The sequence below is a fragment of the Drosophila obscura genome, unplaced genomic scaffold (assembly GCF_018151105.1).
Source record: "Drosophila obscura isolate BZ-5 IFL unplaced genomic scaffold, ASM1815110v1 contig_14, whole genome shotgun sequence".
Taxonomy (NCBI): Eukaryota; Metazoa; Arthropoda; class Insecta; order Diptera; family Drosophilidae; genus Drosophila; species Drosophila obscura.
Window position 1 is genome coordinate 1,640,280 of NW_024542724.1, and position 24,915 is coordinate 1,665,194.

Genomic DNA, 24,915 nt, shown 5'->3' on the forward strand with positions numbered 1-24,915 from the left:
TCTACGAAATTTTTAAATACTCTTGTAGCAGTGTTATATCACATGAGTCTGAAAACAAAATTTGGTTGCTCTAGCTCTTATAGTCTCTGAGAACTAGGCGACAAACAAGACGGACGGACAGACAGACAGACGGACAGACGGACAAGGCTCGGCTATTGATGCTGATCAAGATATATATATACTTTATGGGGTCGGAAAAGTTTTCTTCTCAGCGGTACACACAAATACAATATACCCCTTACGTCTTCGAGTAAGGGTATACAAAATCACTGATTTTTGTATATCTTTCGGGATCTTTTTTCGATTTCATTCATTTCATCATTCACGACATTTGGCGACTGAAGGATGTTAATCCGTATTTTAAATTTATATTTTGTATTTGTATTTTTCATCCTAGCGCGACAAGCATATAAATACTTATAAATTAAGGCGCTAGTAACAACAATTCTAAAAGTTATTAACATTTACAAAAAATTCAGAATACATAGAAACATTTAAGAGTACTTACAGTTAGAAATAGTAGCCAAATTATTGGCCCGTTTTACATATTCTATGGGGATATTTTCAATCGATAATTTTTGTAGAGTGTCAGTGTTGAACTGTCTTTTCCCTATGACTATACATTTTGACTTATTTGGGTTTAATCCTAGCCCATTGATTTTTGCCCACTGACTTACGGCTTTTAATTCACTATTACACACACGAACACAGTCATTAATTCTACCAATAGGACGACTGACATACATTTGAACGTTTGTCAGTCAAGAGTTTATTATGCCAATTATGCCAATGCTAATGTCAAGCACGAAAGTCACAAATGTCCATATAAAACTTTTGCGAGCGTAACGCCAACGGAACTGCGGTATATGTCCCAGGAAAGTCCTCAGGACTTAAATATTAATTTATAATTTATCATAGGCTATACGAGTATACTGAAATGGCAACTCCTAATAAGGACAGCATTAATGCGGATCGATTATACGAATGTTTTATTATTAAATTTGTAAGATAAGGGCGGCACTGTTCCCAAGTATAGTTCCGCAAGAGGTTCAGCGACTGCCTTTGGATTACATCCCATCTGTCAATGTGTAACCGAGTGATATTTAATGAGCACTGCACCAGAGTGGTGCTTAAATACACTGGGCCCAATTCACTAAAATATTATTCCAGCTGCATTTTAATCTTCCGAGGAAACTCTTTCCATCTTCTTCTATTGCATAGCACTGCTACGCTATACGTAGCGTGACCTTCAATCAAGGCAGGGCCTTCAATATTTTTATGTTCCTGGTATCAGCTCCGTATCATTTATTTATGGACCGCCATTTTTTAAGTCATTCCCAATCGATTTTACACTCACCTGATCGGCCGTTCATGCTCATGAATCCCTCCCTCCTCCATTCGAAAAAGCCAACTGAATCATTGCATAATACCCATGTAGTATATAAATTTCCACTGCCAAATGGCTGAGCAGAATTATTAAAATAAAGCAAAAGAGTTGGGCGTTAATGTTGCATATGCCCCGAAAAAGTTCCCGTTGAAAACGGAAACGGAAACGAGCGCGTGAAATTCGAATATGCTGCTTACACTACCACATATGCTTGGATAGTAGCTCTGTGGATCCTCATTCCCTTCATACACCCCTCCCCATCTGTGTGGCAAAAAACCAATTTCAATTTGTTAACCATTTTTTTATTCCCAATCAAATTTATTACACGGCATAACACAACCAAAAAAGAATAAGGGAGATATGGTTGAGTCGGGGAAGAGATGGAAAACAAATTCGCAATCGCCTCTTATTTTCTTACAAAACATATACATACATATATATCCATCCATGTGTGTTTGTGTGTGTGTGTGGTGACTACACCACTCACTGTCTCTCTCTCTCTCTCTCTCTCTATCTATCTCTTTCTATTTTCTTCATATGTACGAGTATGTGTTTGCAGGACAATTAAAACGAGGCAAACACTGGGCCACTACTACACGACGGGGATGGCTGCAGGGAGAGAGAGAAGGAGTGAGTGTGAGAGCATATGACGAGGTGGTATAGCTGGAGGCCCGCCCGGCCCTAGTAAATGGTAATCAAGGCAAATCCTCCATAGAGCACCGCACACGGATAGGCAATCAGCATCTGTTGATGGTCCATGGAGAACGCTGTGGCGAACAGTTTCGAGGCCGATATGGCGCACCAGAATATGGAGATGCCGCTCACAATTAGGCCGAGTGTGCCCCTGCAAAGTGATATGGTAGAGAGAGCAGTTGAGATAGATGGATGTACCGTTATGGGTAGTGGCAGCAAGAGCCAGCCAGCCCCATAGATATAGCGCTAAAATCAATAAACAATGCATATGCATGAAGCAGACGATAGAGAAGCGGCGAAACAGCAGCAGCGAAACAGCAGCAGCAGCAGCAGCAACAGCAACAGCAGAGGATAGAGTATACGAGTGACTGAGTGTTTCATACAAAAAACAGAGAAAGAAAAGTGAGTGTGCGCGTGAGTGTGTTCGAATGAATGGGCAGGGCAAACAAAGACAGCAGGCGGCTGTGCAAAGGATGTGCAAACACAGTCCCACTACAAAGCACACAGCTACGGCCACCAGAGTGCAGGGAATGAAAAATTGATATATAAGCGATGTGTTCGGCCTACCTACGGGAAACTAACTACGTACCATAAGGGCATACTACAATACAGGACGGGCAGCATGATGAATATGCTTATACGTAGACCAGTTGTCGTTTGCGGCAGCATGTAATCCCAAGATGGAAACTCAAATTACGTCAAAGGAATTTCTTAAACGACTCTTATCGCTCATTGATAATATTTGATAACATATTCAGATTTTGGTCTAGGAGAAAACGCTGTTGAAGTATATTTTGGACTTAAATGCACTCAATCGATAGTTGAATCAAAGCGAACAACATATGATAGCTAACGAAATTTATTGTTGGTTTAATTTATTTAATTTTACGATTGGTCCAGTGTATTCGTTTCTCAAGATACATATGTAGATATTTTTAACAAAATAAAATTTGTTTATTTTGTGCAATAAGTCTCCTTTATCACCTTGCTCAATTTTATACTTAAGAAATACCTGCTCCTCAATTCACAATTATAGATAGATGGATGGATAGATTGGTGGATATAGACAGAAAAATTAATCTTAAATTCCTTCATTCAGATACAAATTTTTAGACTACTATAAAAAAATTAGCAACGATTCTACGGCCAAGCGGCGAGACTCGACTCGATGCACACGACATGTATTTTGTTTTTGTATTCTCGGGCATTCTCTTTTGAATATTTCACTTGTGCTGCTGGCTGGACTCAGTTGTCGAAGAATAAACCTCAGAGCATTGGTAGCACTAATAGACAAAAGAGTGTTTTCTGCTTCACAAATATTGTTTAATATTTGTCAACATATTAAAGAAATTTGTGTTCACTCATTCTTCTGCTGTTAACAAACACATTATATTTTCTTAGCAAAACTACTTGAAATACCCTCTAAGAACACACACATTATCAAACCAAGCAAACAGTTTCGTCAAGCCACTTCAAATGTTCCATCAAAACACTTTGCGACCATTAAATCAAAGAAAAAGGAACAGCCCTAAATTATTGACATTTTATTTTACATTGGTGGGGCAACAAAAACATTTCAGTAAAGTTGAAACAAATTTTTGCCATATTTTCCCAAGTTCTACAAACAAGAAATCCCCAAAATATCTGTGCATATTTTTTAAAGCTGAAAATATCTTTACAGTTATATTTTTGAAAACCAAAAACTGTACATACACTCGTATGAATCAAAGGTTCTCATATTCCGTGCCACGCTTCCATGCTGGCATTTAATGGATTGCCTCTTTGTGGTCTCAGCGGCTCAGCTGTCACCTGGTGGCGGTTCACCCTGTCAGCTTCCTCCTGACTCCTCCTGCTGCAATCTTTGTCCAACTTTGTTTGTTGTTCCATATGCCATACCATGGTTTCCCTTGTGAAGCCAAGTGATTTTTTGGCCCCGTCACAGTGCTTGTAGCGCTCAAATGGTCTGGACCAATGCATTAACCAGTCCCACGCCCACCCCCAAGCCCTGGCCTAAAAACCAATCAAAACAATACTAACCCATCAGGCGGTATATATCCCAAATAGCCCATCCCCTTCCTATAAAGGATAACTCGACTGTCTGTGTAATTTTTGCGCACTTTTGCATCACCAAACAAACTCAATTAAAAAAGTCTGTCCAAAGAACAAGAAAAAAAAACGAATGAGAAGGGAATCGCAAAAATATTTACTGTAAACTTGGCTGGAATTCCTATGGAGAGTATATGAACATCAACGCCAACTCACACACCCCCTCTCTCTGTCTCTCTGTCTTTCTAGTATACGGACATGCACACAGACAGATACTCGGACACACACATGCACATATGCAGACAAAGTGCAGGCGCTTAAAACCAACAAATAAAAAATGCAAGCAAACAGGCAACCAAAATGGCAATTGCACGGGGCAGTTGGACAGTTTTTTAGGCGTGGGGGAGTGGAAGGAAAAGGGGGTTCTCTAGAGCGTGGGGGAGGGGCTACAGTGGGGACAGACAAAATGCTGTTGGTGTCGAGTAAACCCGAGAAATAGTTTCTTTTTTTGCACGCTTCCCAGTACCACACTCCCCCCCGCACACCACTCCGTTCTCTCTGTGGAAGACTGAAATTATGACGTGCCAAAGGGGGAGAGAGTAGGGTCTGCAGCAGAGGGAGTGCTTCAGTGGGTCAGGCTACCGCTTCGCCTCACCAGAGGAAGCGCTAAAAACTCACGCAGCATTTGCGTGTTGCTCCTCTCGCATCGTCATCATAAAAAGCGAAACGAGTGAGTGGATCGCCCACAAAAAGAAAAAACACTAGACAGAAGAATATATTCGAGTGGTCCGACTAAAGGTTACCCCCTACTTTGAGTCTTTCTTATCCATATGTATTTTTAAAATTAGTAATAGATTGATGAGTGTATTTTAACATATACATGCATAATAGTTTCCAGATACTTCCATGGATAGAATCCGTATTTATAACTCTTTAACAGCACACTGAGAGAGTTTAGAGATTATCCAAGAATGAATACAAAAACAACATACATGTCGTGTGAAGTCGTGCGGCAGATTTATATTTCACTGTAAAAAACAAACTAGATTGTATGTTTTTCAATGGACAGGAAAAGTTTATCGATTGATGTTTAGTAAAAGATTAAGTTTTATATGGATTGATACATTAATCCTTCTTCACAGTTCTGCATAAAACATATTACTACGAAGTGAAACAATCTTTAACTTTGTAAGCATCATATAATTCTACAAGTTATACAATTCTTAAAGATTCAGCTGCATAACAAATAAACTTCTAAAATCTCCGAGAAAATTTCGGTTCTAACATCGAACATCTATTATAGTCTCAGATTGATTAAAAAGCACTTTCCTACTACCTATTACACCTTTTCACACACGACGACAGTATACCCCTTAAATGCAACATTTACAGGGTAGCAGACAAAACAACGACTAAAAGGGAAGAAGTAGTACAGGGAAATGGAGAGTGTAGGATAGAGAGAAAACGGATGAGGAAGGGGAACTGGAACTGGAAGTGGAAGAGGATGCGGATGCGGCTGGAGAGTGAGAAGCGAGCACGGCGAGCAAGTGCTGGACACATATTTGAAAAGGAAACTACGTGAACGAAACTCAACGGGTGGCAAAACTGGACACGGAACGTTAGACAGATGGACATGGGACAGCCACCACCGACCACCGGCCACCGAGCCCCCTCAATCGTTATCCCTCGCCTCCTCCTTCTCCATGTGCCCCCCCACCACCCGAGGGCAGTACCCTGTTCTCAACGCGAAAATTAAACGGCGCATAGTTGGCGTTATTTCCCCTCTTTTTTTTTTTTGCCTGTCTTGCCTTTTGCCTTGGCTTCAATTGGGGTCCGGTGCCCTGGTCCATGGTTCCATGGGTTCGTAGTCTGTAGTTTTGGTAGTTGGTAGCCCCGGAGTCCACTAAAAGCGCAAATTAAGTTGGCCACTTTTTTTATATATCTGTGAGTGGGGGGAAAAATACTAACACATACTCGTATGTATATGTATGCATGTTTGGGTGGGTGGGTGTGCAACTCTGGCCCAAAACTGCAACAAAATTAAAAACCTAAATTGTGCGAAAAGAAGCAACCGAAATCAACCAGAAAAAAACGGAAGCTAGAAAAAGTGTTTCGACTCGGGGGAGTTCCGCTGAAAAGCAATCGGAGCGTAGGGTAGGGAACAGAATAAAGAGATGAAGTTTACATAATTCATAATTTAAGTAAACAAAAGCAATTAAATAAAGAGCTGAGCTAGGGAGAGAATATTAAGCAGTTAAGATGAACCCAATTCAGTATTTATCTCTACTTATAACTAATAAATATCGGACCTATTTTTCATACTGAAGACAAAACTGTAAAAAGAATCACAATAAAGGACGGTTATGGATTAGACAGCTGAAAGGTGCTAAGATTTTAATTTAGATACCCAGAAAGAATTGTAGATGACCATAAAGTATATCTCCTGGCAGGCCCTAACGTCATATCTCCGCCCAGAATTGAGCGAGATATCTCCTGCTGAAATATGTATGGCAGGAGATATGTCGCCCGGAGATATGTAGTTACCCCGACTTTATTCTAAATACTATACAATGAAGGTAGAACATTGAAACATTGAAAATTGCCTAAATTCGCTTATAAATTAAATTTATAAATATATCTGCATAATAATTTGTACACAAGTTTAAATAAAATCTGATTATAATCATTTTCATTTGCTTTCTTCTAAATGTGTAGAAATGTCCGACTCCAGTGTCTAGCCAGTATTTTAGTTGGTCTCTCTCTCTCTCTTTACGTCCTTCAAAACATCCATTCACCACCATTTCGTTATAGATACACGCACACACTCACAATTAATACCAAACAGAAACTTGCAGCTAAAATTAAACTAAACAAAAACCAATAACATCGAGAGAGAAAGAGAGCTGTATTCAAGTTGAAGTGGAAGCGGCTGCATCCACAGACGAGGCGGCATCAATTGAACAAATTTGAACGGAACGGATCGGAAACCGAAACGTGCTGCAGTCGCAGCTGGACGGGCTTAGGCAAAAGTTTGTAATTACAGGCCACAAACAATGAGACGACTACGTCGATGGCGACGATGCCGATGCATTGGCAACTTTTCAATTAAAAACATAAATATAAACCATCAATGGGAGGAGGAGGAGTAGGAGTAGGAGCAGGAGGCTGGACCGCAGCAAAGTTAGCAATGCAATGAATGAACGGGCTGTGCTGTACTGTGCTCTGCTGTGCTGAATGAAGGATGGGGGGGAGGATGAAAAGCCAACGACTTGTGTCAACAATTACTTACTGAATGGTGATTAAAATGTTGATGCCCGAGAGCACGACCATGGGCAGCAGACAATAGCCCAGAACGGAGGCCACCGCCCCAAAGGTCACCTGCGACCGGGTGACCATCAGCGAGAGCAGACAATAGAAGAAGATGCAGCCCATCACGCCGATTCCATAGATGTACGAGAAGGTTACCTTGCCGCTCTGCAAAGGGAAAGCGAACAGAAGTGGAAAGGTAATTGTTAGATGGGTCTAATCCGAGAACAACAGAATCCCCAGGTACAGTCGAAACCAATTGTAATAGTCGGGGATATACTACAGATTTTCAATACTATTGTTACGAGGGAATGGTGGGTGGTTCTAAACGTGGAAAGTGGTGTTCCACGTCTGGCGTTACGTACCATTCGTAGGAAAAATTTAAAAAAAAAAATGTATTAATGAAAAATAAAATGTTTTTAGTAAAATAACGTCAGAATTGGTTTTTGAGCTTGGTAAGAAATCTTAAATTGGTTTTTTAAATTGTTTGTATTAAGAAATAAAATATTGAGAGATGTATTTCTAATTTTCAAAGTATTCAACGTACAAATATTTCCTGCCGTTACGGAATTCCGGGTTAATAAAGCTAATAAATAATAATGTTAACATAATATGTACATATACCGTTAGTCGACACTGGGCCAATTTTCTGGTTTTTTTTTTAGATATTTCAAGACTATTTTAAGAAGACCATAAAATTGAATTGGTTCTTGCATCAAAGTCAATGAATGTTAAGGCCAAATGGTTAAGTTACAATAAATTTTTAAATTAATATCTGAACAGAATTATATGGAAATGTAAGAATTTTAGCCTAAGACTTAATTCAGATTTAAACCTGTTTTTCCACGTTATCTCTTGCATATTTCAATATTTTAAAACATTCTGGAAACGTCTTTGTGCACTCCATTCGTTTACCATATTTGAGAAAATTTTTGCATCAGACGATAGCACCTTTTTCAAAAATCCCTTAACCTGACGACGGGCAATTATAATTGGTTTCGACTGTGATTTGGGAGGGAGGGGAAATTGTACTGAAAACAAATTGATATAACAAACCAGTAGCAGGAAGCCGCCAAGTGTGAGGCAGAAGACCAGTGGACCGGCCATGTCCGTGTCCTGGAGTATTTGCTGTTCGGTGCCCCGCAATGGATTAAGCACGGCCAGGGTCTAAAACGAAACAGAGTAATACGATTAAAATTAGAGCAAGTGAAGGATTACAACAGCGGATTGGTGAATGGATACTGGAAGGGAATAGGGGAAGAGCCATGGCAGGCAGCCCAGCCCAGCCCAGCTCGGCCATCATCATTCACAGAGCCTGCGGCAGGACACAGGACACAACACACAATTCATTTGTTGTTCGCACAGCGGTCATAAAACGAAGCCCAAGACCCGTTCTCCAAACATTTGTTCTCTCTATGCGTTTTTGGTTTTCCTCGTTGTTTTCCCCGTCGCCCCGTCCCCGTCACCGTCACCATCCCCTCTGCTGTTTCTGTTGTTCCTTGTATTGTTTTTGCCTGTGTGCAGTCGCAGAGAAATTTGAAAAATGGAACGCGCCAACGAGATAGGAGGGGCAGCGAAGAGCTGTCAACGCGATTTGACGCATGAGAATGTGGAGCAGGGCAACAACAGCCATGAAATTTGATATTACAGGCAGCCAGCCACAGCCCAATGCCCCAGAAATAGTGGTCGATGAAATGTCTGTCGTTCTCTGTCATTAGTTACGTGCCAGGATTTTACCGGCTTTAATTGAGATTGAAAAGCGCTTAGAGGGCAAAGGCATTCATTTCAGCCAGGTATTACCAATGCAATTTTGATCCATTACTATAAATTCCACATCGTTGGAGCAGCCAAAATCCTAACCATAAATCCCTCATAGTACTCTCAAAGCACCCGCTGATGTACAATTTAATTAGCATTTCATTCCATTTTTATGATGGCACACAGACTGACTCATTAACATTTTCATTTTTCAATTAACACAAACGTAATAAATTCCATGCTGAAGCTGAAAAAAATGTGAATCAGGCGTACGTAAATTTTTTACAAAATGTACAAAAATGCAGAAAGTTACACAGAAAGAGAGGTAGGAAGAGAGAGAGAGACACACACACAGAGAGTAGCAGAAAAAAAGTGAGCGAGCAAAAGTTTAATTAAAAACAGAAAAGTTGTTTTATTTATTTAAAAACAACTACGCGCAGAGGGCCATGAAAAAATATGTCTTCATTAACGACAAAACAGCAAATGCAACGGCAACAAAGCGAACAATGCGAAAAAATATGGCAAGAAAAAAAAAACAATAGAATTATTACCCCGGGGAGAAGAGGATGGAAATTAAAGGGGGAGCGAGAGGCGCTTGCAATAAATACAAAAGCAAAAATGCAAAAACATTTAAATTTCAATTAAAACGGAGAGCGGCGCGGCGCGCCAAAGTGAAGTTGGCTGCGGTGGAAGCTCCTCCTCGGCCTAAAGTGGCCAGGAGACTGCCAACCCACTCCACACCAAGAGGCGCCGCCACAGAAGCCCCCCCCACTGTGATGCACAAATTAGAAAACGGTAGAACAAAAGAAGGAAAATGCGTTAAAGCAGGAAGGAAGAGAGAGAAATATAGAAAAGAGGAATTATGCAGTAGGTGGGAGCGGAGTAATTGTGCAGACAAACAAAGTGGGGCGACGGCAGCACCACGAAGCAACCCGGGGTAATCGCGCAGCGAGCATAAAATATGCAATTTGCGTCAGCTTTCAAGATGTCTAGTTAAAAATGCGTTCAACTGCAGAAGGCAGGCAAAGAAAAAGCCAAAGGGATTGGCTAACAAGATGGCTACGCAAATTTGTAAAATGCGGTGTTGGGTTTACCTTTTGGAATATGTGATTCGGATTAATGCCCAATTCTGTAAATAAAAACAACAACACCATAAGTTGGGCAAAAGTATCAGAAATCAGACAAGAAACTCACCCTCGAGTAATGGTGGTTCATCATCAAATTCATTGCCGGTGCCTGCACCACCGCCTGCTTTGCCCGACTGATCCTGTCCATAGCTGTTTTCCGTATATGCTGTGGGATCGTAGAAGCCACCTAGACCCTGGGCAGGAGGATTTGCATAGGCTGCATCATAATTGGGCGGCACCGCGGCCTGTGTGTTGTCGAAGGTTTGGAAATTGCTGCAAACAAAACAGAATCAACAACGGGTGTTGGGGTCGTGACGGGGCAGAGCACACATCCAACAACTTACAGCTCCTGTCCAAATTCCGGCATATCAAAGTTGTAGCTGGCATCTGGAGATGGCCCAGAGCCATAGAAGTCATTTGGTCCACCAAACTGAGACATCTCACTGGAATTTAGGCACTATTTGAGTTTAATATTTAGGAATAACAACAAATAATAAAGTGCTACACGTCACGGGCGGCGGATTTATCGGAAATATACCGAATTATACCTTCTCATTTTTTAAATATACCGTAAATATACCGAGGAAAGACATGAGCTTAACCCTCTGTAACCCCCTCTACATAAACAGGTAAAAATTCATATTTGATACAAGATTGTCTAATATTAAGGACTCCCTTATAAAGGACTATTTATAAAATAAGCTTTAAAGTCAACACATAATAAAACGTACGTGTGCAGGAAACGAAACGCAAGTGTGCTCGGAATGTTACGTCATTTGAGCACTTGTTGCTTTCGCTAGATGTAGATGTTTTATACCCATGTTTCCTTTTCACCCCTAAAATTTAAATTTAATTGAACCTAGAAAACTACACCGAGTGGGAGCTAACTGTTAACATATCATTTCATATTACGAACCTATTTTGAGATATTAAATATTAGTATCAACCTGAAATTTTTGTTTATGTGCTCTAGATGGACAGCTGAGCGTACAGTGCTGTTAAACGCAATGAGTAGTGTGCCATAGGGTCGCGCATAATTCAAGTTTAAATTTAAATGTATAAATAAAAAAACAACGCGTTTCATATTTGTAACATTCATAATACATTTGTTTTTTAATTCATAGCTCCATTTGCAACACACACAAGTTATTGAAATTAGTTATTCATCTTTGGTAGAGTAGAGAGGTACATGCACTTGGGCTACTTAGTTATTGCGTTCTTTAAGGGTTCCTATAATAATGTATGTAGGAATATATATAATATTATTATAATTTTGTAATGTATTCAACTCTTTTACTTGTAAATGTTAGTTACGCTTCGTAGTTTTTTTTTTCACATAAAAGGGGGAACGAACACAATAATCGATAAATTCATGAAATTTCTCTAACAATAAATAGCTGCGAACTATAATTATATATATCAACATAGATAGATTATAGTACATATGTATCATAATATGTATGGCATATAGTAATCGTATGGCTGGTTTAGCTTCCCTTTTCGTCTGAATTTGTTTTTTTCCTTGTTTGCGCTACCGACTAATTATTGTTCGTCTTTGCCTAATCTTGTCGTCGTCTGTGTGTTTTGTTTTCTCGTGTGTTTCGATTCAGGAGGATAAACTGTTTAACTTAAAAATAAACTTGGATTTCAAATATCTTATTATGCATTATGTATATATGACTAGATTGAATGGGGGGGGGGGGGAATTCGAATAATAACCTAACTTTTTGGGTTCTTATTTCGTTTGGTTTCTCCTGTTTGCCTTGCTATTTTGTTCTTTTAAGCCTGTTTAATCTTCCAGGTTTCGGAAGGCCTGCTGTATATCCTCATACAGCTGATCGTAGTCCGCTTTGATCTTTTGCTCGCCATCCTTCACGGGATCCTAAAGTGAATAGTAAAATGTATTAATGGCAGGGGTTCCTCATAGTCTCTTGTGAAAGAGCCTCTCACCTTGAATTTCATTGAAGACAACTGATACATAATGCTGCCCATCGACTCCCTAATGGTGTTCCATGTGATTTTGTTGTCCGACTGAGCCGTGGACTCCACGGCATGGCGTGACATCTCGTAGAAGGAGAGTATGTTGCGCAGCATGCCCACCGTCTTGTAGAAGGGACACACGCGATCGTATGGCGAGTATGAGTTCTGTTGCAGAAAATCGTCCTTCAGCAGCTTGGCCACCTCTAGCGTCACCTTGTCGGTCTCGGCCAGCGATGCCTTGCCCACCAGCTGCACAATCTCCGACAGATCCTCCTCCTCCTGCAGGATCTCCTTGACCTTGGTACGCAGTGGCACAAATTCGGGGAAGTTCTTGTCGTAATACTCATCCAGGGCACGGGTGTATTTCGAGTAGGAGATGAGCCAGTTGATGGAGGGGAAATGCTTGCGCTGGGCCAGCTTCTTGTCCAGACCCCAGAACACCTGCACGATACCCAGAGTGGCGGAGGTCACGGGATCGGAGAAGTCACCACCAGGAGGCGACACAGCGCCCACAATGGAGACGGAGCCCTCACGCTCGGGGTTACCCAAGCATTTGACGCGTCCAGCGCGCTCGTAGAAGGTGGCCAGACGGGCACCCAGGTAGGCTGGGTAGCCGGAATCGGCAGGCATCTCAGCCAGACGTCCGGAGATCTCACGCAGCGCCTCGGCCCAACGAGAGGTGGAGTCAGCCATCATGGCCACATTGTAGCCCATGTCACGGAAGTATTCGGAGAGGGTGATGCCGGTGTAGATGGAGGCTTCACGGGCAGCCACGGGCATGTTGGAGGTGTTGGCCACCAGGGCGGTACGCTTCATGATAGACTCGGTGACTCCATCGATTTCGCAGGTTAGCTCGGGGAAGTCACGCAGCACCTCGGACATTTCATTGCCTCGCTCGCCGCAGCCGACGTAGATGATGACATCGGAGTTGGAGTACTTGGAGAGGGCCTAAGGGATGGGAAAAGAGACATGGAATCATGCTAGCTCTTCGAGGAATGATAATCCTTCAACTTACCTGCGAGATGACAGTCTTGCCGCAACCGAAGGCTCCCGGGATGGCGGTGGTGCCGCCCTGAACACATGGGAATAGGGAGTCAAGGACACGTTGTCCTGTGAACAGCGGATGATTGGCTGGCAGCTTCTCGGTGCAGGGACGTGGCTGTCGCACCGGCCACACCTGCAGCATCGTGTGTTTCGTGATCTCGCCATCGAACTCCGTCTCGAGGACAATGTCCTCCAAATTGTAGTTGCCCGCGGGGGCAATATAACGCACGGTACCCTTGCCACGCGGATGCACAATCATGCGCTGCTTCACGAGGGTATTCTCGTGCACCACACCGTACAGGTCGCCGCCGGTTATGTGAGATCCCACACGAACATTCAGGGGATTGAATTCCCACATTGTCGTGCGGGACAATGCCGTGGTGTTCACGCCCTTGGGGATGTATATGGAGTTGGTCATCATACCGATGTCCTTCAGCGGACGCTGGATGCCATCGAAAATGTTGCCCATTATGCCAGGGCCCAGCTCCACGGACAGGGGCTTGCCTGTGCGCAGCACGGGATCGCCGACAGTCACTCCTGAGGTCTCTTCGTACACCTGAATGGTGGCCATGTCGCCCTCCAATCGAATGATCTCGCCCACCAGCTCGTAGTAGCCGACGCGCACCAGTTCGTACATGGCAGAGCCGGACATGGCCTCGGCGGTGACGACTGTGGAGGAGGAGACACAGACACAGAGCCGCAGCATCAGTTTGGGGGTCAGTGGGTGAAGGACAAAGGCAGTGACGTCTTACCAGGTCCCGAGACGGCGTACACACGGCCGTACTCGGACTCGCGGTCCTCGTCTTGGAATTTCCTCAGATTGGACATTGTCGATGTCTTTTGTGGGCTCTTCAAATGTAACGGTCTAAAACGGTCGATCGCTAAATGAATTCAAATGGAAATGCGATTTTCTTAATAAACAATAAAAACAAACATTTTCCCCCGTGGCTTTTCCGTACGAGAGAAAATCCCAGATGGCGCTGCTGTGCAGAGCAGCAGCCCCCAGAGCGAAAAATCTTCACACCCCCGCATTGCCCATCCATCGATTTTTCAATACAATTTTCACACATGTCTCAAAGTTGGCTTTCCATTGGTCAAATTTTAGGCGTTAATTCACGATGTACACAATCTGTCATTGTTTTCAAACTGTTGCACTGTCAATTGCTTTTCTTCCTCAGATATTTGCACTATTTTTCATTGTCCAATTATTGTATATACTCACAATTTTTTTTTAGCAGTTCTTATGAAAATTCTCTTACTTTTTTATTCTAGTATTGATCTATCGCGTATCGATGAAAATTCATTGTATAGTTCTGTGCTATCAGCACTAGCGCACATCGATAGTTGCTTGCGATGCATCTCTAGCTGGGATGGTATATTATGGTCGTTTTCCACTACACCTTAACACGAATCTGGCACGACCATACAGTATTTGCCTTTGCAGCATTATCAAAACGTAGTCAACGACGAATCTTCATTTGATTAAAATTATTGTACATTTACTACACGTACTTTTCGGTTATTATTCATATTCATATTCATATAAAAAACAAAACAGTTGAGTGTCATCGATATTTATCCAAGACGATGGTGTCAGCTCTAGAAACCAGCCGGTGTATTTTTGTGCACAGCATTTATTTATTTATTTATTTATTTAATGCTTGTTGCAGTTGTAGATAAATATAATACGGTCGAGCAAGTCAACAAACCCGGTGTGGATAAGTTGCAGGACTCGTTGCAGGATTCGTTTCAGCGTATGTAAAACAGCAAACCGTTTTTAAACGACATTAATTGTGATTCCCATGAAATAGATAAATTCAGGTACAGGTACAATTATTTTAAATTAATAACATTGAAACATTAAACATATTTTATTAATTTAATTTAGGATAAAATGATTGCATACCAAGACCATTACTCCGTTTTAGAAGTGAAAAGTTGTGCTACCTTTCAGGAAATCAAGAAAGCCTACCACAAAATGGCACTTCGTTACCATCCAGACAAGAACAAAGGCGGAGAGGAGCAATTTAAGAAGGTAGATTGGGCCTACAGGGTCTTGAAAGATCCACAAAAACGAACCGAATTTGATCAGATCTACAAACAAAACAAGAAAAGAAGAAAGAAACGGGCCCAACCGGAGCCCCCGCCACGTGGGCCGTTCCTCTAAACCACAATAACTACCAAAATAAATCGGAAAAACCAAAATGGAAAAATCCACCCAAATCAAGCCACGATGATGGCTTTAGGCCGAATTCCTCTAATACCTACAATAACTACCAAAATAAATCGGAAAAACCAAAATGGAAAAATCCACCAAAATCAAACCACGATGATGGCTTTAGGCCGAATTCCTCTAATACCTACAATAACTACCAAAATAAATCGGAAAAACCAAAATGGAAAAATCCACCCAAATCAAGCCACGATGATGGCTTTGGGCCCAATTACTCTTATACCTACAATACATACCACAAGGAATCGGAAAAACCAAAAGAGCCGCCCAAACTGAAAATGGCTTTAATCATCGGTGGCTCTATGGTTTTTGCATATTTGACCTATAAAATTATTCAGAACAGAAGAGCGGCTAGTGCAGCGGAGATGGTTATGGTTGCCATTTCAAAAGACAATATTGTGGAACCGCTTGAAGCAGCTAGCGCCACTATTAAAGGGATATCCAAGATCGGGAAATGGACCACAGGATCACCGAATGCAGATTCTTCATCGACTTTTGCTATATCAGCAGCCATCAGCAAAGTAGGTAGCGCCTTTGCTAAAGGGATATCCAACATCCGGAAATGGACCACTCGATCACCGAATGCACATTCTTCATCGACTTTTGCTATATCAGCAGCCATCAGCAAAGTAGGTAGCGCCTTTGCTAAAGGGATATCCAACATCTGGAAATGGACCACTCGATCACCGAAGGCAGATTCTTCGACATCCTCTGTATTATCAGCTATCGGCGCCGTAGTAAGCTCCACTGCTAGATTGGTATTCGAACTACTCTACGCTGTAACTAGATATGCTAAAATAGTAATCCCAATCGTGGTGAAATTGTCTCTGCGAACATTTGTCCTTCTGGCCAAAGTGAGTGTGGCATTGTTTTGGTTGTTAGTGTGGAGCACAAGAACCCTCATTGACATTGCATTGACCATAGTCGAATTCATTGTAAAGCTGCTTAGGAACTTTATAGGAACTTAGGAATGTTCCTTATATTTCTAAAATAAGTATGTACAGAGTGAAAATTGTTGTTAAATTAAATCCCTTTTGTGGCCAAAAGACTGCGAACTTTTCTTATCTTAATCTTCTTATCTTTTCTTATCTTATCTTATATAGATTCCATATATATACATATGTATATGTATAATAATGCACTTATTTCCCTTAAAAATCGCAATGAAATTTTTTGGTATTTTGGTGCTAGCCACAGACGGTCACACTGTACTGGTATTTCTTGGCTTCGGCTGCAATTTGCCATAAAAAAAAAATAGAAATATCAATAAATTTCACAGTTAGCAAAGTGGTCGGACAGTTTTTCGTGTTGCAGTGGATCAACACGTGTGTAAACATGTGAAAGGATCACAGGCAGCTAGTGGAAAAGTCCTAGACGTGCCCCTAGGGGCAAACAAAAATATAACCTCAAAGTCGCGACTCTTCGGCGGAGTCAGATGCACCTGCTCGGAAATTCCTTATTCCTTCCAAACCAAAGTGTGTTAGCTACATAAACCACCACCGTGTGCCGTGCCACAATGTCGACCTCGTCGGTTGTGCAGAATTTTGTGAATGGGCTCAAGTCCCGGAACCGCAATGTCCAGAACAAGGCCGCCCAAGACCTCTTCCTGTATGTCAAAACGGAGCTGCGCGAGATGTCCCAGGAGGAGCTGGCGCAGTTCTTCGATGAATTTGATCATCATATATTCAACATGGTCAATGCGGCGGACATCAATGAGAAGAAAGGCGGGGCACTGGCCATGAGTAAGTAGAAGAAAAAAAAAATCACCAAAAACGTCTCTGCTACTCCCTACCGTCTCGTCTCCTGTTTTCAGAGTGCCTTATAACCAGCGATGGTCTGACCACCAGAAAAGGCATCTCCCCCTATCTGAATCGCTTGCGCGATCTGCTGCTTATCAACGATGTGTCCGTCATGGAAATTGCCGCCCGTTCGCTGGTCAAACTGGCCAATATGCCGGGCTCTAAGGGCGCCGACTCCTTTGATTTTGACATCAAAAAGGCCTTTGAAATGCTCAGCGGCGACAGACAAGAGGTGCGTACAGTGCGTACCTTTATTCTAGATCTATCCTTATACTCCTTTTTTGCAGTATCGTCGCCATGCTGCAGTCTTTATCCTTCGAGAACTGGCGATAGCCCTGCCCACGTACTTCTACCAGCAAATTCTCACCTTCTTTGAGCACATTTTCAATGCCATCTTCGATCCCAAGCCTGCCATAAGGAAGTCGGCAGGCGAGGCTTTAAGGGCCGCCCTCATTGTCACAGCACAGCGGGAGAACACAAAGCAATCGAGTGAGCCGCAATGGTATAAGATCTGCTATGACGAGGCCAGTGCCAGTTTCAACCAGGATGTGGCCCCGGGCAAAGAACAGAAGGGCATGACTCGCGATGATCGCATACACGGCGGTCTGATAGTGTTCAATGAGCTTTTTCGCTGCGCCAATGCCAGCTGCGAGCGACGCTATACGGCGCTGAAAACGCTCTTCCCCAAGGCGCATCACAATAAATTTCTGGAGGCCAGCAGCCATTCGAGCATGGGCTCACAGCTAAACACCTTTGTGCCGCGTCTGAAGGTACCTTTCATGGACAAATTGGGCAGTACACAGATGCACATGGAGGCGGAGCATCATCACAATGGAATGGCAAAGTTTGCCAGCGTAAGTAGCTAGCAAATAAAATTAAAAATTAATCAAAGTATAAGCTCTATTTTCTGGCTTTTGTAGCACAACGTTCTGGAGTCTGCCTATGCCCATGAGATACTGCAGGCGCACTACACCACCATCTGCGACAATGTGCTGGAGCAACGCTTCTCCAAATCCCCCTACGTGCAGCAGGCTCTGCTACAGATTCTACCCCGTCTGGCTGCCTTTAATCGTGAGGTTTTCGTGGAGAAATATCTGCAAATCTGTGTGCCACACTTGATGCAAATATTGCGCGGCAAGGAAAAGGATCGCACGGTGGCCTACATCACCATTGGCTATCTGGCCGTGGCCGTGGAGAGCGCCATCGAGAAGCATCTGGAGACGATTATGGCCAGCGTAAAGATGGCGCTGCCTGCCAAGGAGTTGGCCAGCAGCAAGCGCAAGGTGCCCGTGGATCCGGCAGTGTTTGCCTGCATCACACTGCTGGCGCATGCCGTGCGTTCGGAGATAGTCAAAGATGTGCGGGATATACTGGAGCAAATGTTCGCCACGGGCCTGTCGCCGGCGTTGACTGTGTGCCTGCGTGAGCTGTCGGAGAATGTGCCGCAACTGAAGTCGGCCATCACCGATGGGCTCATTGGGGTGTTGTCTCAGGTCTTGATGAACAAACCGGCGGCCATACCATACGCCGCCCTGCCACCCATTGCCATTGATGGCTCGCTGATGATGCAAATGGCCGATGGGGCCACCACAGTGCTGGCCCTCAAGACTCTGGGCACCTTTAACTTTGAGGAGCAGAATATGCTGGACTTTGTGCAGCGGTAAGCGGCCCCCTCAAAACAGAATCATTCAATGATCTACTGACTCTTTTTCTCTTCCCTGTAGCTGTGCTGACTACTTCATTGTACACGAACAGCAAGAGATCCGATTGGAGGCTGTGCAGACCTGCACGCGGCTGCTCAAGCTGGCCGTTCAGTCGTCCGAGAGCATGGAGAACTCCAAGACGCTAAGCGACACCGTCTCCCATGTGATTGAGCGTCTGCTGATGGTGGCCATCACGGACATGGACTGCAATGTGAGAATCCGCATTTTACGCTCGCTGGATGAGACATTCGATGCGAAGTTGGCGCAGCCAGAGTCCCTCAATTCGCTGTTTATCACGCTGCACGATGAGATCTTTGAGATACGCGAACTGGCCATGGTCACAATTGGACGATTGTCCTCCATGAATCCCGCGTATGTGATGCCCAAGTTGAGGACCACCATGATTGAGCTGCTGACGGATCTCAAGTATTCGGGTATGAATCGCAACAAGGAGCAGAGTGCCAGGATGCTGGATCATCTGGTGATTAGTACGCCCCGTTTGATATCCTCGTACATGAATCCCATACTGAAGGCTCTGGTGCCGAAGCTGCACGAACCGGAATCGAATCCGGGCGTCATTCTGAATGTACTCCGCACCATTGGCGATCTGGCGGAGGTGAATGGCGGCTCCAACGAGATGGAACTGTGGGCCGATGATCTGCTCTCCATACTGCTGGAAATGCTGGGCGATGCTGGCTCGCCCGACAAGCGGGGCGTGGCCCTGTGGACGCTGGGACAACTGATCAGTGCCACCGGACGAGTGGTCAGTCCCTACCACAAGTATCCAGTGCTCATTGACATCCTCATCAACTTCCTGAAGACGGAGCAGCGTCGCTCCATACGCCGCGAGACGATACGCGTGTTGGGGCTGCTCGGGGCCATGGATCCGTACAAGCACAAGATGAACAAGGGTCTCATCGACAGCCAAAAGGACAACGTGCTGATTGCCTACTCCGATGGGAAGGTGGACGAGAGCCAGGACATATCCACGGCCGAATTGCTGGTGAATATGGGCAATGCCCTGGACGAATACTATCCTGCAGTGGCCATAGCTGCCCTGATGCGTATACTGCGTGACCCCACGCTGAGCACACGCCACACGAGCGTGGTGCAAGCGGTCACCTTTATCTTCCAGAGCCTCGGCATCAAGTGTGTGCCATATTTGGCTCAAGTGCTGCCCAATCTGCTGGACAATGTGCGAACGGCGGACAACAATCTGCGTGAGTTTCTGTTCCAGCAGCTGGCCATTCTGGTGGCCTTTGTGAAGCTGCACATCATCAGCTACATGAGCGACATCTTCAAGCTGATCAAAGAGTTCTGGACGATCAATACGCCGCTGCAGTCGACGCTGATCAATCTGATTGAACAGATTGCCGTGGCATTGGGCTGTGAATTCAGGGACTATCTCGCGGAGCTAATACCACAGATATTGCGAGTGCTGCAGCACGACAATTCCAAGGATCGAATGGTCACGCGAAGACTGCTGCAGGCCTTGCAGAAATTTGGCAGCACTTTGGGCTACTATTTGCCGCTGATTGTGCCGCCCATAGTGAAGCTTTTCGATTCGCCATATGTGCCACAGCAAGTGTCACTGGTTGCCCTCGAGACGATCAATAATCTCGCTTGCCAGCTGGACTTTACGGACTTTTCCTCGAGGATTATACACCCGCTGGTCAGGGTGCTGGACACAGAGCCCGAGCTGCGCGACCAAGCGATGACCACACTCCGTTCGCTGGTCAAGCAGCTGGGCAAAAAGTATCTCGTGTTCGTGCCCATGGTGCAGCGCATCCTCTCGAAGCATCGCATAGTGGATGGCGAGTACGAGAAGCTGTTGAATCGCCTGCAGAACAACAGCACTTTGGCGGATGACTGCGGCGCAGGGGAGTTTGGTCTGCGGCAGGCCAAGATCAAATACAACGAACCCTTTGTCACGGACAGGAACAGCAACAATCGCAATCTGCAGGTCTCCACGAACGTGCTGCGCACCGCCTGGCAGGTGACACGTCGCGTCTCGAAGGACGATTGGGTCGAGTGGCTGAAACGGCTGTCCATTGGCCTGCTGAAGGAGTCGCCCTCGCATGCGCTGCGTGCCTGCTGTTCGCTCGCCCAGGAGTACGACACGCTGCTGAGGGATCTGTTCAACGCGGCCTTCATCTCCTGCTGGACGGAATTGTCGCCGGAGCACAAGCACGAGCTGACGCAGTCGTTGATCCAGGCCCTGCAGGTCACCGATATGCCAGAGATCACCCAGACGATACTCAATCTGGCCGAGTTTATGGAGCATTGCGACCGGGATCCCATACCCATTGAGACGAATCTATTGGGCACCCGCGCCATGGCCTGTCGCGCCTATGCCAAGGCGCTGCGCTACAAGGAGGAGGAGTTCCTGCTGAAAGAGGAGGCCTCCGTGTTCGAGTCGCTGATCCTCATCAACAACAAACTGCAGCAGCGTGAGGCAGCCGAGGGTCTGCTGACCACCTACCGGAACGCAGCCAACGAGCTCAACGTCCAGGGACGCTGGTACGAGAAGCTGCACAACTGGGATCAGGCCCTGGAGCACTACGAACGCAACTTGCACACCGATTCCAGCGACCTGGAGGCACGGCTGGGTCACATGCGCTGCCTGGAGGCCCTCGGCGACTGGTCGGAGCTGAGTCAGGTGACCAAACACGAGTGGGAGGGCTTTGGCACGGAGGCGAGGGCACGGGCCAGCCCACTGGCTGCAGTGGCCGCCTGGGGCCTACAGGACTGGGAGGCTATGCGGGAGTATGTGCGCTGCATACCCGAGGACACGCAGGACGGCAGCTACTATCGGGCGGTGCTGGCCGTGCATCACGATGACTTTGAGACGGCCCAACGGTTGATTGACGAGACAAGGGATCTGCTGGACACTGAACTCACATCGATGGCGGGTGAATCCTACGAGCGTGCCTACGGGGCCATGGTCTGTGTGCAAATGCTGGCAGAACTCGAGGAAGTCATCCAATACAAGCTGATCCCGGAGCGCCGGGAACCCCTGAAGACCATGTGGTGGAAGCGTCTCCAAGGCGGACAGCGGCTGGTCGAGGATTGGCGTCGCATCATTCAGGTTCACTCCCTGGTGGTGAAGCCGCACGACGACATACACACGTGGCTGAAGTACGCGAGCCTGTGCAGGAAGAGCGGCTCGCTGCATCTCTCACACAAGACGCTGGTGATGCTGCTGGGCACCGATCCCAAGCTGAATCCGCGCGAACCGCTGCCCTGCAATCAGCCGCAGGTCACCTATGCCTACACCAAATACATGGCCGCCTCGAATCAGCTGCAGGAGGCCTACGATCAGCTGCGGCATTTCGTCAACACTTACAGCACAGAGCTGAGCTGCCTGCCGCCGGAGGCTCTGAAGCAGCAGGATCAGCGATTGATGGCCCGATGCTACCTGCGTCTGGCCACCTGGCAGAACAAACTGCAAGAGCGTCTCGGCCCGGGGGCCATCCAAGGTGCCTTGGAGTGCTTTGAGAAGGCCACCAGCTACGATCCGAACTGGTACAAGGCCTGGCATCTGTGGGCCTACATGAACTTCAAGGTGGTGCAGGCCCAAAAGACGGCACTCGACAAGCAGCAGGCATCGTTGCCGCCCGGCCTAAACCTCGGCGTGGGTCTGGGCATGGACAGTGATCTGTTGATCATCCAGCAGTATGCAGTGCCCGCCGTCCAGGGCTTCTTCCGTTCGATCAGCCTCATTAAGGGCAACTCGCTGCAGGACACACTGCGACTGCTGACCCTCTGGTTTGACTATGGCAACCATGCGGAGGTCTATGAGGCTCTGCTCTCGGGCATGAAGCTGATCGAGATCAACACGTGGCTGCAGGTGATACCCCAGCTGATAGCGCGCATCGATACGCACCGGCAGCTGGTGGGGCAGCTCATCCATCAGCTGCTCATGGACATTGGTAAGAATCATCCGCAGGCCTTGGTCTATCCGCTGACGGTGGCCTCCAAGTCCGCTTCGCTGGCACGCCGAAATGCGGCCTTTAAAATCCTGGACTCCATGCGGAAGCATTCGCCCACTCTGGTGGAGCAGGCGGTGATGTGCAGCGAGGAGCTCATACGCGTGGCCATACTCTGGCACGAACAGTGGCACGAGGGACTGGAGGAGGCCTCGCGCCTGTACTTTGGCGATCGCAATGTGAAGGGAATGTTCGAGATTCTGGAGCCACTGCACGCCATGCTGGAGCGTGGCCCGCAGACGCTCAAGGAGACCTCCTTCTCGCAAGCCTACGGCCGGGAGCTGACCGAAGCGTACGAGTGGTCGCAGCGCTACAAGACATCCGCGGTGGTGATGGATCTGGACCGTGCCTGGGACATTTACTATCATGTGTTCCAGAAGATATCGCGCCAGCTGCCGCAGCTGACGTCGCTGGAGCTGCCGTATGTGTCGCCCAAGCTGATGACCTGCAAGGACCTGGAGCTGGCCGTGCCGGGCTCCTACAATCCCGGCCAGGAGCTGATCCGGATCAGCCACATCAAGACGAACCTGCAGGTGATCACCTCAAAGCAGCGGCCCCGCAAGCTCTGCATACGCGGATCCAATGGCAAGGACTACATGTACCTGCTGAAGGGTCACGAGGATCTGCGACAGGATGAGCGTGTGATGCAGCTGTTCTCGCTGGTCAACACCCTGCTGCTGGACGACCCGGACACGTTCCGTCGCAATCTGGCCATCCAGCGGTACGCCGTCATACCGCTGAGCACCAATTCGGGCCTGATTGGCTGGGTGCCGCACTGTGATACGCTGCACACGCTGATACGCGACTACAGGGACAAGAAGAAGGTGCCGCTCAACCAGGAGCATCGCACCATGCTGAACTTTGCCCCGGACTACGACCATCTGACGCTCATGCAGAAGGTGGAGGTGTTTGAGTACGCCCTGGGGCAGACGCAGGGCGATGATCTGGCCAAGCTGCTGTGGCTCAAGTCGCCCTCCTCGGAGCTGTGGTTCGAGCGGCGCAACAATTATACCCGCTCCCTGGCCGTCATGTCGATGGTGGGCTACATCCTCGGACTGGGCGATCGCCATCCCTCCAACCTGATGCTGGATCGCATGAGCGGCAAGATTCTGCACATTGACTTTGGCGACTGCTTCGAGGTGGCCATGACGCGCGAGAAGTTCCCCGAGAAGATACCCTTCCGACTCACGCGAATGCTGATCAAGGCCATGGAGGTGACGGGCATAGAGGGCACCTACAGGCGCACCTGTGAGAGCGTGATGCTGGTGCTGCGACGCAATAAGGACTCGCTGATGGCCGTGCTGGAGGCGTTTGTCTACGATCCTTTGCTCAACTGGCGACTCCTCGATGTCGATAAGAAGGGCAACGATGCGGCGGGCGCGAATGGCGGTGCCGCGGGCCGTGGCGGCTCTGGCATGCAGGTGGGCAATAGCGGCGACAGTTTAGGCAACTCTGTGGAGGAGTCCCTGCCCATGGCCAAGTCGAAGACGTACGAGGCCCAGTTGCTGCTGCAGCAACAGCAGCAGCAGGGCGGAGGAGGTCTGCACAACAACGTGGCCGATGAGACGAACAGCAAGGCCAGCCAGGTGATCAAGCGGGTCAAGTGCAAGCTCACTGGCACCGACTTCCAAACGCAGAAGAGCGTCAACGAGCAGCAGCAGGTGGAGCTGCTCATCCAGCAGGCGACCAACAACGAGAACCTCTGCCAGTGCTACATTGGCTGGTGTCCGTTCTGGTAAAATCATCCGACTGAGCGAGAACCTACTACTACTAATTCTAATAACTAAACTCGACAATTTTCTTCTTCTGTTCACCGACGACTCCGACTCACACACACACGTCCATTTGGG

At 46.4% G+C, this 24,915-nt stretch overlaps 4 protein-coding genes across 5 annotated transcripts; 2 read left to right on the forward strand and 2 right to left on the reverse strand.

The window, feature by feature from the left end:
• Positions 1 to 1,667: 1,667 nt before the first annotated feature.
• Positions 1,668 to 10,849, reverse strand: LOC111070363 (protein YIPF5 homolog). Of its 2 annotated transcripts, none has more exons than XM_022360835.2 (6): positions 10,662 to 10,847; positions 10,385 to 10,590; positions 10,285 to 10,319; positions 8,489 to 8,599; positions 7,416 to 7,600; positions 1,668 to 2,231 (listed from the first exon to the last, which is right to left on the reverse strand). In XM_022360835.2, exons 1-6 carry the CDS (start codon positions 10,754 to 10,756, stop codon positions 2,069 to 2,071), a joined length of 795 nt encoding a protein of 264 aa, XP_022216527.1. In that variant the 5' UTR covers positions 10,757 to 10,847; the 3' UTR covers positions 1,668 to 2,068. The 2 variants fall into 2 exon arrangements, with proteins under 2 accessions (XP_022216527.1, XP_022216528.1); XM_022360836.2 differs by lacking the exon at positions 1,668 to 2,231 and adding an exon at positions 7,293 to 7,356 and having other exon boundaries at positions 10,662 to 10,849.
• Positions 10,850 to 11,588: 739 nt separating this feature from the next.
• LOC111070349 (V-type proton ATPase catalytic subunit A) lies at positions 11,589 to 14,238 on the reverse strand. The gene is made up of 4 exons (XM_022360805.2): positions 14,094 to 14,238; positions 13,313 to 14,010; positions 12,268 to 13,245; positions 11,589 to 12,199 (listed from the first exon to the last, which is right to left on the reverse strand). Exons 1-4 carry the CDS (start codon positions 14,167 to 14,169, stop codon positions 12,107 to 12,109), a joined length of 1,845 nt encoding a protein of 614 aa, XP_022216497.1. The 5' UTR covers positions 14,170 to 14,238; the 3' UTR covers positions 11,589 to 12,106.
• Positions 14,239 to 14,811: 573 nt separating this feature from the next.
• On the forward strand, positions 14,812 to 16,312 carry LOC111070350 (dnaJ homolog subfamily B member 9-like). The gene is made up of 5 exons (XM_041596359.1): positions 14,812 to 14,956; positions 15,012 to 15,162; positions 15,230 to 15,454; positions 15,511 to 16,203; positions 16,298 to 16,312. Exons 3-5 carry the CDS (start codon positions 15,236 to 15,238, stop codon positions 16,310 to 16,312), a joined length of 927 nt encoding a protein of 308 aa, XP_041452293.1. The 5' UTR covers positions 14,812 to 14,956; positions 15,012 to 15,162; positions 15,230 to 15,235.
• A 460-nt stretch (positions 16,313 to 16,772) lies between these two features.
• On the forward strand, positions 16,773 to 24,899 carry LOC111070377 (serine/threonine-protein kinase Tor). Its single transcript, XM_022360854.2, has 5 exons — positions 16,773 to 17,316; positions 17,388 to 17,605; positions 17,661 to 18,227; positions 18,294 to 19,033; positions 19,098 to 24,899. The coding sequence occupies exons 1-5, from the start codon at positions 17,091 to 17,093 to the stop codon at positions 24,802 to 24,804; spliced, it is 7,458 nt and encodes a 2,485-aa protein (XP_022216546.1). The 5' UTR covers positions 16,773 to 17,090; the 3' UTR covers positions 24,805 to 24,899.
• Positions 24,900 to 24,915: the final 16 nt, after the last annotated feature.